Consider the following 16,217-nt stretch of genomic DNA (forward strand, 5'->3'; position numbering starts at 1 on the left):
TGAATGTATTCTATGTGCCACAGACTAGGCTGTCTAGTCAAAGTTCTAATTCAAACTCGAAATGTTCTTAAATTGTCATTTGAAGTAGGGTCAACCATACAAAGATACAGGGAGTTTACCAGTTTTACCAAACTAATACAAACCACATAATGCAGCTTAAACTGTAAGCCACTGACAATTACACTGTATGTTTTGACACAGCTCATCCTCAATAAAATAAAATTAAGGCATTATGATTTAAAGTACACATGGATCTATTATAATGCCTCCATCAAAGCCATTAAATTAGATTTATTCAGTTTTGGCAGAGCAGTAAAATGCAGAAAAAAAAAAGAAAAAAAAATTCAAGCACCATATAATAATAGCCAACATAGACCATTACATATCTATGGTGAATGTGAATTATCAATCGAATTACAGGCAATATAAATTATTGTTGTGAGCAGCAACCATTGATAGAGTCTAAGAATTTAGGTATACAGTTCAGCTCTATTCAGCAGAATCTCTTTCTCATCAATTATGTTGGCAATATATTAATTCTAAACCTAAAGTAACATCCACAATTCTGTGAATGTGAGAGCTGCAATAGTCAGTCACCACCACTTGAGAGCAGCACCACTATTAAATCTCATATGATGCATTGTTTCTAGGAGACATGTAAAGCAGGGTGGGGCAAGTTGTCAACTTTTTATTCCTTTAATTTTTCAGTGTAGGTTTATTTTTGAACATCAATTCATGAATGCACAATTTTACATATAAAGGCTTCAAAAATATTTTAACATTTCCACTGGTATTGCTTAGGAGAAAAATGTTTTTACTACCTTTGCTACAACTTTGCAATAAGGTTCAATTTGTTGTTGTTAATGCATTATGTACCATGTACAACAATGTATCAATTTACGTCAATGTTTATGCTATATTTAAATGCACACATTTTTATTAACTCATTAAAAGTTTGAAAAAATGTATATGCAGAAATGAACATTAACCTATATTCCTATGCTGTAAAACCATTGTTCATTGTTAGTTCATGTTACCGAATGCATAAACAAATGCCGAAACGAATTAAACCTTATTGTAAAGTGTTAGTAATTACACTAACAGTAACAAATGAGAAAAGACTGTGTATGTGAGAGAGTATAACATGCAATAACTCTCTCAATATCCTGGGCCCGGTTTTTCAAAAGGTTTAATCCGGATAAAATTTATCCGGATTTAGTAATCCTTTTTTTTGCGATCCGTGATCACGTAATCCAGCTTACTTTTGAGCCAGTTTTTCAAAGCAACATCGGATTGGATCAATCTGATCCAGATAGGAACTTTTCAGGATCACCAAATCTGGATAACCAGTGCTCAAACAGGATAGGAAATCACAATGTAGAACTATAGATATGTAAAGAGCAACAAGTAGAATAGCCAGTGTGGGGTCAATATAAGTTTATTTTTATTTGAAATGAAAACACACACATTTAAAAAAAAACTAAAAACAAGAAAAAACCCACCCCATCCTCTTCCAGCAGTCCGCTCATCTGAGACCTACAACACAAACACTGTACATTGAGGATATTTATAACAAGTTTCAAATATAGATGTATTGAATAAAAAAAAAAAGACTTAATGTCAAATACTCCACAATAATTTCAGACTTCCTCATCTGATGTGGAGAGACCAGCTTGTCTGAGCGTAGCCTTTAGGAGGCGGATCTCAAGTCTGGCCTTGGTTTGCTGCAGTTTGGTCAGAGTCAGTTGTTCCTCTGCCAGATGAAGCTGTGCTTCTGCCCTTTCAGTCTCTTTTTGCAGAAGTGCCTTGTAATCATCATCTTTGTTTGATGAAGGGCGCTTAAAGCCTTTCCTCTGAGATCCTGTGGCAACTACCACTGGCTCAACCAATGAGGATCCAGCTTCTTCCTCAGGAACAGAGCTGAGATTCAATATAAATACGCTCTCTGGATTAGCCTCAGGAGGAACTGGCAGATTCTCCTCCTCCTCCTCAATCCAAGGCTCGCCATCCCCTACAACACCTTGAATACCATGGAGAGCTTGCGACTTCTCACCTCCAATGATGTTGAGGACCACATCTGTGTAATCTCCCCTCTTAAATGGCTTGTTGCCTGTTTGTGGGTTTTTGGCTTCAGCATGGTCCTTTGTTGCCCTGGCCTTAAGATTCTTCCACCGCAATTTGATTTGGTCTGTGGTCCTCCTCTGGCCAGACCCTATGGCATTCACATTTTCTGTGATTAAAATCCAAACATCATTTTTCTTTTTGTTGGTATCCTTAGCAGAATTAAAACTTCCCACTATTGTTCCATAATGGCACCGAACACCCTCTAGTAGTGCATTGGTTTCAGCAGCAGTGAAGTTACAGCTTCTTGAGTCCATGGTTCCGTTGCTTTACTATAGTGAACATTGTTCATCAATTATAGGCCTTGGGTCCAATTGCCTCAATTGAACACAAGCCAAAACTAATCAGTTGTAATAGGTGTGTTTGAAAAGACCAACTACACAGCCATATAAATCAGCCTTTCTCAGAGGATTCACAGAGAGACAGTGAAATGGCAGGTGTTGTCCACCGCCACCACCACTTTGCCAGGAGAGGATACCGTCAAAGGGTGTATGTTGAACGTACCAAGCCACTGGAGCAATACACCACTGAGGAGCTGTATGTCCGGTTTCGCTTTGGGAAGGCTGATATAGAGTACCTTGTGAACCTTCTCAGGCCAAAACTTCAACACAGAACCCAAAGGAGTCACGGTCTGTCTGTGGAAGACCAGATCCTCATTGCTCTCCGATTTTATGCATGTGGGACTTTCTATCAAGTTGTTGGTGACTATATGGGAGTGGTGAAATCAGCTGTGTATGATGTGGTGAGAGATGTGTCAATCGCACTGGCCAGCCTGGTCAATGAATTTGTTTCTTTTCCAAAGGACAACCAGATTGCCCAGGCCAAGCGCAGCTTTTTTCTTTTGGGGAATATGCCCAATACTATTGGAGCAATCGACTGCACACATGTGCATATACAAGCACCTCGTGAGAATGAATGGGAGTTTATAAACAGAAAGGGGAGGCACAGCATCAATGTCCAACTTGTGTGTGATGCTGACCTCATCATCTCCAACTGCGTTGTCAAGTGGCCTGGGTCTGTCCATGATGCACGTATCTTGAGGGAGAGCGCTCTATATAGAGACCTCCAAACCAACCGACCGGATGGCATAATATTAGGAGACAGTGCCTACCCACTCCTACCATGGCTGATGACTCCTTTTCTAACAGCAAATACACCGGCGCAGGCACGCTTCAACACTGCTCATTGCAGAGCAAGATGTGCAATTGAGCGTTTAAATGGAGTTCTTAAGAGGCGCTTTGCATGCCTTAACTACCTGAGAGCGGAACCACAGAAAGCATGCAACATAACCCTTGCCTGTATTGTCCTGCACAACATCGCTACTAAGCGCGATGTCCCTCTCTGTGCTGACAATGATGCACCTGAGCCCATTGGAGCCCCTAACCAACCTCCTGCATTCTGCCAGAACGAGCAAACAGGACGTGCAACAAGGGACGCAATAGTTAGACACTATTTCTGATTTGGATTTGTTTTGGATTTCAAAAATCAGTGATTGCCATTCTTTGCATTTTTTGGGTTATTCTGTAATCATTGCATGCATCACTAATAAATATTCTAAAAACAAAAATATTTTCGATTGTGATGAATATACACTCACCTAAAGGATTATTAGGAACACCATACTAATACTGTGTTTGACCCCCTTTCGCCTTCAGAACTGCCTTAATTCTACGTGGCATTGATTCAACAAGGTGCTGAAAGCATTCTTTAGAAATGTTGGCCCATATTGATAGGATAGCATCTTGCAGTTGATGGAGATTTGTGGGATGCACATCCAGGGCACGAAGCTCCTGTTCCACCACATCCCAAAGATGCTCTATTGGGTTGAGATCTGGTGACTGTGGGGGCCATTTTAGTACAGTGAACTCATTGTCATGTTCAAGAAACCAATTTGAAATGATTCGAGCTTTGTGACATGGTGCATTATCCTGCTGGAAGTAGCCATCAGAGGATGGGTACATGGTGGTCATAAAGGGATGGACATGGTCAGAAACAATGCTCAGGTAGGCCGTGGCATTTAAACGATGCCCAATTGGCACTAAGGGGCCTAAAGTGTGCCAAGAAAACATCCCCCACACCATTACACCACCACCACCACCAGCCTAGTGGTAACAAGGCATGATGGATCCATGTTCTCATTCTGTTTACGCCAAATTCTGACTCTACCATCTGAATGTCTCAACAGAAATCGAGATTCATCAGACCAGGTAACATTTTTCCAGTCTTCAACTGTCCAATTTTGGTGAGCTTGTGCAAATTGTAGCCTCTTTTTCCTATTTGTAGTGGAGATGAGTGGTACCCGGTGGGGTCTTCTGCTGTTGTAGCCCATCCGCCTCAAGTTTGTGCGTGTTGTGGCTTCACAAATGCTTTGCTGCATACCGCGGTTGTAACGAGTGATTATTTCAGTCAAAGTTGCTCTTCTATCAGCTTGAATCAGTCGGCCCATTCTCCTCTGACCTCTAGCATCAACAAGGCATTTTCGCCCACAGGACTGCCGCATACTGGATGTTTTTCCCTTTTCACACCATTCTTTGTAAACCCTAGAAATGGTTGTGCGTGAAAATCCCAGTAACTGAGCAGATTGTGAAATACTCAGACCGGCCCGTCTAGCACCAACAACCATGCCACTCTCAAAATTGCTTAAATCACCTTTCTTTCCCATTCTGACATTCAGTTTGGAGTTCAGGAGATTGTCTTGACCAGGACCACACCCCTAAATGCATTGAAGCAACTGCCATGTGATTGGTTGATTAGATAATTGCATTAATGAGAAATTGAACAGGTGTTCCTAATAATCCTTTAGGTGAGTGTATATATCAATTAGTGACAGAATAAAATGTATTGTTTTTGGTCAATTTTGACAGCTGTTTGGGGGATTATTTTATGAGGCCAAACTCTTTCTACTTTGCTGTAGGCCTATACTGAAAGGCTGAATACGTTAAAGCCTACCTAATCACTGTAGCCTGACGGATGAACAAATAAAATTAAAACCTTATGAATAAATAGGATATCTTGTAAGATACTGCATGATCCAAATATAGTATTATTTGATACATTTTTTAAGTTTTCATTACATTTTGGGCATGAAATCCACGCTGAATCCACCCTTCTGATGGGATCAGTTTAATCCAGATTTTTAGGATCAAAGTGATCCAAATCCTACAAAAAAGTTCTGAAAAACCCAAACTAAAGGTTTGATCCGGATCAAAACCAAGATTGGATTACGTGATCTAATCTGATTATGTAATCCGTTTTTCTTTTGAAAAACCCATTTTCAAGATTTGATCCAATCCGTTATCCAAAATCCTAGTGGATTACTTTTGAAAAACCGGGCCCTGATGTTTATGACAATACTCCTGAGAACACAGTACAGCTTTAAAGGGATACTCCACTTTAACCCTCTGGGGTCTGAGGGGTTTTCTGGGCCCTGGAGGTGTTTAGGCCCTGGAGGTAGCCTAAAAGAGGCCTAGAAATAGGGTTTCGTTCCGACAAACGGGGCACTAATTTTTCTTTTGCTCAATATATTCAACGTTAATAAAATGTATCCAAGCAAAAAGTTCTCCACGCATTATCCTGCAGTTAATGAGAAATTGTAATTTATTGGCGCACTATATTGACTGCGTATTGAGACATGTAAAACTGTTGAGCTAGATTTTCAACCAATCAGCATCGAAAATGTAAGTAGGTCACAGCCGAAATCAAGCCAATATCACTACGCACATGTAAACATGGAGGAGGACGTAAGCAGCGCATCCTCATCTGATAGCGGCGATCAAGCTCGATTAACACCCGTAAAGTGTATTCTTCATGTCGGAAAAGATGGTGGGAAAGGTCCGCAGCCCTTTACTGAAGTCCGATGGGGGAAAAATCAAGCATAGGAATGGCTCAAAACGTCGGACACTACGGAGCTAACGTTAGCTATTGCTAATAAACATGTTGCCCTCCTGGACAAACCGGTCTCTGATGTCCCAACAACTACGGGTTTCACCCGGCCTGCTATCGGCGTTTTATACACAAATCCGGTGAAACACGGAAGTAAAGCAGCGCCGCCATTACTGCGTGCCTTGCTGCTAAGAAAGTAGCGTCGGTCCCGTAGGCGGCTGTAGCAGATGTAGCTATACGAATGTACAGATTTACGAATAAATGTTATTTTTATCAATTCATCTTTAATTTTGTACAGTAGCCCTGCTGTATGGCTACAACACTTCCCTCGGTCGACCATGCAGTCACAAACTGAATTCGAGAACTTTGCAGTTTTCTCTGTGTATTGTTACTGACACATTATGGTATGAGTTCACTGCCTGTGAAAACCTCACGACACCTTTTAAAGGACAAGTTCGGTATTTTACACTTAAAGCCCTGTTTACAGATCGTTTCTGATGAAATAGAACGGTTAAGATTAAAATTCGGACACATGCTGGTGTCCCGAGAATTTCAGGTTTCTTTCGCTTCTCCCCCCCACCTACAGAATGGCTGCATATAGGCACTGGAACAATCCTTCCTAAAAACTTAAACATTAAACTTTCGTTTACAAAGACGTGAAACTCACATAGGGAAACTCACCGTGTGGTCAGGGGTGTTCACTGATATGCTCACACAAAAATCGCTGCAAAAGATGCTTTCGAACAGGTTTTATCGTAGTTTTTGTCCCAAGTTTTTTTTTTTTTTTTTTACAAAAACTACTATAAAACCTGTTCGAAAGCATCTTTTGCAGCGATTTTTGTGTGAGCATATCAGTGAACACCCCTGACCACACGGTGAGTTTCACGTCTTTGTAAACGAAAGTTTAATGTTTAAGTTTTTAGGAAGGATTGTTCCAGTGCCCATATGCAGCCATTCTGTAGGTGGGGGGGAGAAGCGAAAGAAACCTGAAATTCTCGGGACACCATCAGCATGTGTCCGAATTTTAATCTTAACCGTTCTATTTCATCAGAAACGATCTGTAAACAGGGCTTTAAGTGTAAAATACCGAACTTGTCCTTTAATGTGATGAGCTCATCTGCGAAGGTATGCAGTATCTGGCCAATCCATCCGGAGCTCATATAATTCTGACCTTCAATCAGTGCCCTGTAGTTTAGGTTCTGAAGCTCGAATGCCAGATGATTAATAAAATAATCTTGAATACCTGTAAGCTGCCAACTCTCACGCCTTCACCGTGAGACACACGCAACTTTTCAGCTTTTCACACGCTCTCACGCCACACATCCATTTTCTCACGCACAGAAAAATTGCGAGGCAGAAAGGACACGGAAAAAAGCTCAGCTCTCAGATTCTGTCAATTTTATTACGAAATTCAAACAATAAATACCGTTTTGGTGTTTGTAAATGTGAGTGACGGATCCCTAGCGGCACGTGAACCGATCATCTCAACTTAATAGTAAATAAACATGAATGAACAATGTTCCAAGAAACAGTACAACTTACCGAAATGTATATTCATCATAGCCTACATAATATCGATCAATCAGTGTTTTTTTTATTTTTATTAACGCCCATCTTGTGTACCTAATATTTATCCAAATTAGTCAATATTAAATCAAATCACAAGAATTGAACTGAATTGAAATCCTGAAATTTGTTTCAAGCAATAATAAAAAAACGTAGCTTACCAGAAATTGTACCATATATTATAAACATTGCAACCTGTTGTCACTTAACCTAATACAATTCAGTTTAGTTACTAAAATGTTTTGACAATCACAATATTTAAGCCCCAGGATCCGCTTTCATTGAAATGTCATTAGAGGGCACCGGCAAGTGTCACACCGCCGTCACTTCGCAGGCACGCAGTAATGGCGGCAGGCAAGATGGCGGCGCCCATAGAGATCGCGGCGGATTTGTGTATAGACGCTTGACTTGTGTGTATGTGTGTGATGGGTAGGTTTAGGGGTCGGGTTAGTGTGTGTGTGTGTGTGTGAGAGAGAGAGGTAGGTAGGTAAATAAATAAATCAAAACACTTTACGGGTGTTAATCGAGCTTGATCGCCGCTATCAGATGAGGATGCGCTGCTTACGTCCTCCTCCATGTTTACATGTGCGTAGTGATATTGGCTTGATTTCGGCTGTGACCTACTTACATTTTCGATGCTGATTGGTTGAAAATCTAGCTCAACAGTTTTACATGTCTCAATACGCAGTCAATATAGTGCGCCAATAAATTACAATTTCTCATTAACTGCAGGATAATGCGTGGAGAACTTTTTGCTTGGATACCTTTTATTAACGTTGAACATATTGAGCAAAAGAAAAATTAGTGCCCCGTTTGTCGGAACGAAACTGAACGATACAGCTCACGTACAGCGGCCTAGTTCTGACATGCTCTGACATTTGTGCTTATTTCTGTTACTTGTGACATTTTCATGGCTAAAGTCTGATTACACTGTATTCAGCACAAACTCTGCTACAATAATATATCAGCAGCATGTATGTAAAAGTTTGTAGTTTTGAGATAATGACATTTATGCGTGGTTTGTGAAAATACAAAAAAAAAATTGTCACTGAAATAAGGTCATGAAACCCATACTGATTATTTCTTCACAAGACTTTTGAAAATTGTATCACGTAGCCTAGAATATTTGCTCCAAAACTATGTGAAAATCATCCTGACTGCTCATTCAGAGAAGACAATATATTGATTTAAAATTTCTAAGACGTGTTCAGGGATTAAAGTGAAAAAAATTCTTCTGACTGAAAATTTTTTTTAGGCCAAGTTCATATACCTTTTTAAATAGTCGAGACCAATAGCGTTTTAAGGGGATACGTTTTAAACTGCTTTAATATTGCCAGTAGGCGTATCAGTGAACAGTTGCGAAATCAAATGAATAAATAATAAACAGGTTTCTTCACCTAAGTTAGGGCTGCACGATTATTACAAAAATCATAATTGCCGATTATTCCCTTCGAATTGTAATTGCGATTTATTAATTATGATTATCAAAGTTTACATTGAATATATATATAAACAAATTTTGTTTAAACATGTTCTGATTTGCCTATATATATATATATATATATATATATACTAGTGGTGGGCCGTTATCGGCGTTAACGTGCTGCGTTAACGCGAGACTCTTATCGCACGATAAAAAAAATATCGCCGTTAATCTATTCTCCAAGTTGGGTTGGGAGATGGCTCTATACTACACAAGCTATGATGACGCAATCTACCCGCGGCCGCGAGGTAAACCCGGCTGCAACGCATATTCGTCGTCATCTTAAGTAAACACGGCTGAAAGTGAAAGCTGGTGAAAAAGATCGGTGCAACCTCCATTATTTGGACTTGGTTCGGGTTTAAGCCGTCAGACGAGCAGCAGCAAACTATATACAGAGTGTGTGGGGTAACAGTTCGGTAAGTTAACACACGACTAATCCGTTCTACCACCTCAAATTCTAAACGAAACATGATATCACTGAATACCAGCGCGCGCGTATTATTCCCATTCCAATATATCTTAGTGGTGTAGCACATAATCTCGATTTTAAGAATCGTTGTTGTGTTTCTTTTTAACTGAAAAGACATCAGTTAGACAATATTCTAATTTTAAATTTGGGGTTTCATAAGCTCCAAGCCATAATAAACATTAGACCTACTTAAGTCTCTGCAGCTAGTGTACTTAAATTTTATTTATCTGCAAAATTATGTTGTATACTTACAGTTTTGCACAATATATGTTCTCAAAACTACATACACCCTTTAAAAAAAAAACATTTAGCAGTTGTTTAGCAGGGTCTGTAATCTGTTCTGAAATGGTTTTATTATAAAATACTGTATATCGTTATCGCAAGAGGCTGCAATGTATATCACAATATAGATTTTAGGCCATATCGCCCATCTCTAATTGATAGCCTATAGTAGTTGATAATAACATAGGCCTACCTAATGTTGCCTACGGACGGTAACAGTACAGTAGTAACCTTTTACAGTCTATGAGTAGAACAGCTTTCTCAAGCAGTTTGTGATGCATTTTGGAAACAGGAGATGAGCCCCTGGTCTAATGCGCCACCTGGCTTGAGAAACCCGTTCTCAAAGACTTACTTTTATAGTCATTATTTGGGTAGCACACATATTCTGAATGCCTTCGGCAGAATTCAAATGAGCCATTTTAATCTAGATTAATCTAGATTAATTTCAAAATTAATCTAGATTAAAAAAATTAATCTATGCCCACCTCTAATATATACATACATACATATACATATACATACATATACACGTATATATTATATAGGCAAATTATAACATGTTTACACAAAATTTGTTAACACACACAAGTACTTTTCCCCTTTATTTAACATAAATTGTAAGAATATGACTAATAGTAAAGACTAGTAGCCTACTAATAAATAAACATTATGCTAAAGCTATTAAATAGCAGTTCCAAACTAGTTTTTGTTAATACAATGTTGGTATGAGCCACTACAGTCATTTAAAAATATAAAAAATAACACAAAGAAAAATAATGGACATTTTGGGGTTAATATGGAAACGACAGTTACCATGGTGAATAAACAATATTAACAATAACTGTTAATGAAACATGGAAACTGCTCCTGGTGAATAGAATGAAAATCATACCTGCATTACTTTTATTTCGTGTAATTTACAACGTGACGGCGTTGCATGCTCGTAGTTTCTTTTGCACTTTATATACACTTTTAGGCGATACAGCGCGCGCCGCCGCATTTGCGCGTGCAATTGAAGAGTGTGCGCTACGAGAACAGGATAACGGCTGACAGGACAAGAAAGTCCGTCTTTCTGAGGTGAAAAACTTTATTTCAGCGTACACTTATGTCACTGCCTGGCAGTTCCTATTGTGCTGGGTTTTCTGAAGTAGTCATTATTCGCCTCTCATAACATAACATGCTCTAAACACGCGCGCAGAGTGGAAAAGGAGGAGCGGAGGATAGGGGCGCGGGGAGCAAGGATCACAGCGTAAATTTGAACTATATCGATATATGCGATATGGTCTAATTCCATATCGCATTTCAAAAATATATCGTTATATCGCCCAGCCCTACCTGCATTATAAGTGTGTCCACGGTAACTGAAATATAGTTCTCTACCTCAGCGCTCAACTGTAGCCTGACATGCACTTTCCGTGAGCGGGAATTGAAAACCCGGAGTGGACCATAAGCAAAGTGATTACAGAATGCTTAGAGTGGAGAGAGGAACGTGCTTTTGCTCCACTCCAGGCTTTGATCACATCCCGCTCAGCAGGGTGAATACACCTCGTCTTTCCTTAATTTAAGACCTATTCAAACTAAAATTAAGACATTTATTACACTATTTGAGAAATGAAAGCCTATTTACGGCCTTAAATTTATGAAAAGTGAATTTAAGACATTAAGGACAGACTGCACCCTGCAATTGACGGAAATCCGTCATAGACTTGCTGCAATTAACGGAAATCCGTCGTAGCGACGGAGAACTTTAATCCCTGCGTGTTTTGTGTCAGAAAGCTTTATGCGAAGGGGCGTGATCATCTCATTAATATGTAAGCTTTTCACACCTGAGAAAGACAAAGACACTCCCCTAACGGCCCTATTAGGAGTGATCAGGCCCTATCATTCTGAGCAACCTTGCACAAAGAATGAGGAGATTTAAAAAAGAATGGCTTTTTGATTGGATTTATTTACAACACAACATAATCCAAATATACACAACAAATGACAAAAAAGCACACTATTGAAAACAATCATCCAAAGACAGAGACCTTTGTGCCATTCCTAAAAATATTGTACATACCTCTGTACAAACCAGAGCTCGCTCCAAAATATGAAACATTATGGTTACCATATTATACATATCTACGTTTGAGCAGATATCCACAAACACAGTAAAAGTAAACACGGGTCCGAATATTATAATATTCACCATATATCTAGCAACAGTTCAACTGCAATGTGAAGTTTATGCAACAGTAACATGAACTAATAATTAAGAATTTCTTACCTTACATCTTTCTTGTCTTCAAATCGCGTTCTTCTGAGGTAAATCCAAGGTAAACAGCACAGCACAGGACAAACACAGTCTTCCAAACTCGATGAAAAGCAGAGAGGAGTAAGTTCCCGAAGTCTCTGGTTCTTTGTTTTGAGGTAATGAGGGCGTTTACAGGTCTGCGTTCTGCCGCGTGGATCATTTGCACGTCAATCGCTCATGCGCGCGTGGGTGTGGTCACATTATAGTTAATTAGGACGCGTTTGAGAAACTGTACATGCCGCTGCTTTCTTACGGATTACTTAAACAGAGAATATTTGTTTTTTATATATTTCACACACTTTAAAAATAGAGACTCCAAGCGTTGTATAGACATGTGTTTCAAGTCTGTGTGGCAAACATTCGCTGAGTTACAGGTCATTTTCTGTCATGTTTCAGAATGAGTTTCTCATTGAGAGAGACGGCAGAACGCGCATCATGTTTATTTTCTTTATTTTACGAAAAACACAACATTTTGTTTTTATTATGAGTGTCCACAAATAAAAGAAGACATTTAACAGTTTTTAAATATGTATAACACTTGCATTTATGACAAAAATCGACGGAGTTATTTGAGTCAATAAAAACAAAAGTGAGCTGGTATCGCCGGCGATACCGCCGACCCCAGGGGGTTAAAATGAAAATTCTGTCACCATATACTCACCCTCATGTTGTTTCAAACCTGTATGAATTTCTTTCTTCTGCTGAACAGAAAGGAAGATATTTAGAAGAATATCAGTATATGATACAGAATCATATACTCAGTACATGATGACAGAATTTTCATTTTAAAGTGGAGTATCCCTTTAAAGTGTTTTGGGTAGCACTTAATTTCACAGTCCTTTTCTGCATGTACATACTATGTACTTATTGTAGCAATTACAATAACTGGGTTATTACTAGGTACTAACCTTGAACATGCACCTTAACCTAACCTTAACCAGGGTTCTTGCAGGTTTCAGTAAGTCAAATTTAAGACCTTTTTAAGACATTTTAAGAAAAACAAAAGACATAATTTAAGACATTTTTTAACAAAAAAATATTCAAATCAAAGAATTCATTTTATTTCAATGAATTCAGTAATTGAAAAAGCATTAATTTAATTGACAGATAAAGCAATCACATTAGTAACCTTCCACACCCAATAATGTGTCAGAGAAGAACAGAATCAGATATAATTTTTTTTATAGAAAATTGTACTTTGCATATTATACTTTAAAAAAACACATAATTAGTTGATTTTAGTTGATCATAACTAGAGATGAAATGGCATGAACATTTCATTTCATGATTATAGTGACAAAAATGATCACGGTTATCACAGAATCCTGTTCAAAAAGTACTAATACTACGATGGAAGTAAAATAATGTCAAATGTTTTTTAAATAAAAAGCCTGTTGAATTGCACTACTTGAAAAAAAAAATAGGCATTGCATTAACCATGCATGCATTTAAATGCATTGTATTTTTAGGGCTTGCATTTTTATGGGCTGAAATTCCACATGGTTGAATATTTAAGCTGTGAATATTTCAATTAAAAACATTTCAAACACCTTTTCATTATAAAAAATGAAATAATCCATATTCACCTTTCATATTTCACTTCCAAAATATTCAAACTGTTTAAAAATACAACCTATAATATTCAACAGGCAATTTTCGGTCCATTTTATTTCGCTTTGCAAATTCGCTTCCACAAATTCCGTGGTTCAAATTCGACAGTAAATTCAACATTGACATCCAGGAACTGCAGGAAAAGCAGTAGCTTGCCGAGCATACTCTCCATCTGCTGTTAGTCGACCTCACCATCAGATGGTGCAAAAGCGCTTGTTGTTGACGAAGACATTCATTCATAAAATGGAAATGATTATCTGTGTCAGTATATGCGGAAAAGATGATAAACACACAAATTATTCTGAGTCCATCTGCTTGCCTGCGAGTTTGGTCTTTTACATCACTGTAGTCCATTAAGCTACGTTAAGCGTTTTATATATCCAGCAGGGGAATCCTGAAGTATTGAGGGAAACCCTAATAGCCTGCATGCAGCACATCACCACAATATAAAGTTAAGGCAACTCAACAACCAAGAGAAATATATATCAACCTAAAAAATTTAACATTGGATCTGTATATCCGCATCGGGGTATAACATTATAATCTCGTTCACGGTAGAGAAAGATGCATGTAGGCAACACAGGAAAAGTAACCGTGAAGGCACTGAATTTAACATAAAACAGCCGTCATAATAATCACAAATACACTTACATTGCTGTAAATGAGTTTTATGAATGAATGACTTGCTCTAATTTTGCTGGTCTTCGTCAACAACACGCGCTTTTGCACCTCCTGCTGGTGAGGTCGACTAACAGCAGATGGAGAGTATGCTCGGCAATCTACTGCTTTTCCTGCAGTTCCTGGACGTCAATGTTGAATTTACTGTCGAATTTGAACTAGGGCTGCAACTAACGATTATTTTGATAATCGATTAATCGGACGATAATTTTTTCGATTAATCGATTAATCGGATAAAAACTTTTTTTTACAATTCAATTCGATTTTTTGCTTATTATAACTAAATAAAACCCTAAATCAGGGTATTTGTGTGTAAAAGTGTACTTTAAAAAGTGCAAAAGCCACACATTGAGTTTTACTAATATAATCTTTAATTTTTACATTTTAAACCTTAAAAAACACAAAAGTTTGTCCAGTTTTTAAACAGTAAAACTTATTTAAATATCCAAAATATAAATAAACTAAACAAAATATTGAGTTGTGCTGCTCATATAAACTTCACATTATGAAATTAGGACACAAACATGTTTGTAATAAGATATTAAGCAGCAGATTTTGAATTCCAATGTAGAACGCGGTCGGTTATTTCTTGATAACAGACCGCTGCGAAGTAACGTTATAACACACCGTTGCCATGAAAAACAGAGCTTTGCTATGGACGAAGGATTCTAACCGTAGAGACGGAACGGACTATTTTCTTTAGCGGAAGCAATACAATCATTTTTAAATCAATAAACTAATTTTTAAATCAATATTTTGTGTCAAATTATTGAATTATTTGGTGGGTAGCCATGCAATAAGCGGGATAATGTAGAGCGAGGCGGTTGAAATAGCGAATACAACCCCGACAGGCTGATCGGGACCCCGACGGGACCCCGACCCCTTACGCAACAAGCTAATAGGCTTGATTAAAAGGACAAGAAAAATTATGCATTAGTGCACAAGCATTCGCTGAAAACCACTGACTACAGTGACTAAAAAACAATATTTTACTGCTGCTGTTATTAACTGTCTTTATATTTAGTGCTTCACTTTGTAAACACCATTTAATTTAACCTATTTCTGCAGTAGCGCTATTATAATCCATCACTTATGTTCCAAGCGAACTGATCTCGCAACCTGATGCTCGATGCAAAATAGATCTAGTGTGACTGTCCCGAAGTTAGTAAACAAAGCTGTTTACACTGTAGTATTGAATTAAACTAGACTATACAATTTTCACATCTTCATATAATGAGGATATACAGTTTTTGCTCGCCGTGCTGATGTTTCACCTTCATCCGTGACACCAACGTGTTTCCTCTTCATGTGTTCGTGCATCATTGTGGTACTTCCATGCCACACAAGCTCAGCTTTGCATAACTTCCAGATTCCAGATTTAATTTAAAATGCTCCCATGCCTTAGATTACTTTTTCTGCCGCCGATTGAACTGTCATTTCTCTCCGATTACTCTGCCATTTCGCGTGTGACTGTGTTGTCATAAAAGTGACGTCATCATTAACGCTTCCCGTGACGTGAGCAGACCAACTAATCGACAATGACATTCGTTGACAACGATTTTCATAATCGATTATTATCGATTTTATCGATTAGTTGTTGCAGCCCTAATTTGAACCACTGAATTTGTGGAAGCGAATTTGCAAAGCGAAATAAAATGGACCGAAAATTGCCTGTTGAATATTATAGGTTGTATTTTTAAACAGTTTGAATATTTTGGAAGTGAAATATGAATGGTGAATATGGATTATTGAATTTTTTATAATGAAAAGGTGTTTGAAATGTTTTTAATTGAAATATTCACAGCTTAAATATTCAACCATGTTGAATT

The 16,217-nt window shown here is 38.2% G+C and overlaps 1 protein-coding gene and 1 long non-coding RNA gene across 2 annotated transcripts; one reads left to right on the forward strand and one right to left on the reverse strand.

Moving 5' to 3' along the window:
• Positions 1–1,866: 1,866 nt before the first annotated feature.
• Positions 1,867–3,580, forward strand: LOC309508827 (putative nuclease HARBI1; the record flags this gene model as incomplete). The annotated part of the gene is made up of 1 exon (XM_082183295.1): positions 1,867–3,580. The coding sequence occupies exon 1, from the start codon at positions 2,552–2,554 to the stop codon at positions 3,578–3,580; it is 1,029 nt and encodes a 342-aa protein (XP_082039421.1). The 5' UTR covers positions 1,867–2,551.
• Positions 3,581–8,940: 5,360 nt separating this feature from the next.
• LOC309509003 lies at positions 8,941–10,424 on the reverse strand. The gene is made up of 2 exons (XR_014209765.1): positions 10,306–10,424; positions 8,941–9,141 (listed from the first exon to the last, which is right to left on the reverse strand). It is a non-coding gene; the product is annotated as an uncharacterized lncRNA (long non-coding RNA).
• Positions 10,425–16,217: the final 5,793 nt, after the last annotated feature.

The sequence above is a fragment of the Leuciscus leuciscus genome (genome assembly GCF_965113295.1).
Source record: "Leuciscus leuciscus genome assembly, chromosome: 11".
In the NCBI taxonomy this organism is placed as follows: domain Eukaryota; kingdom Metazoa; phylum Chordata; class Actinopteri; order Cypriniformes; family Leuciscidae; genus Leuciscus; species Leuciscus leuciscus.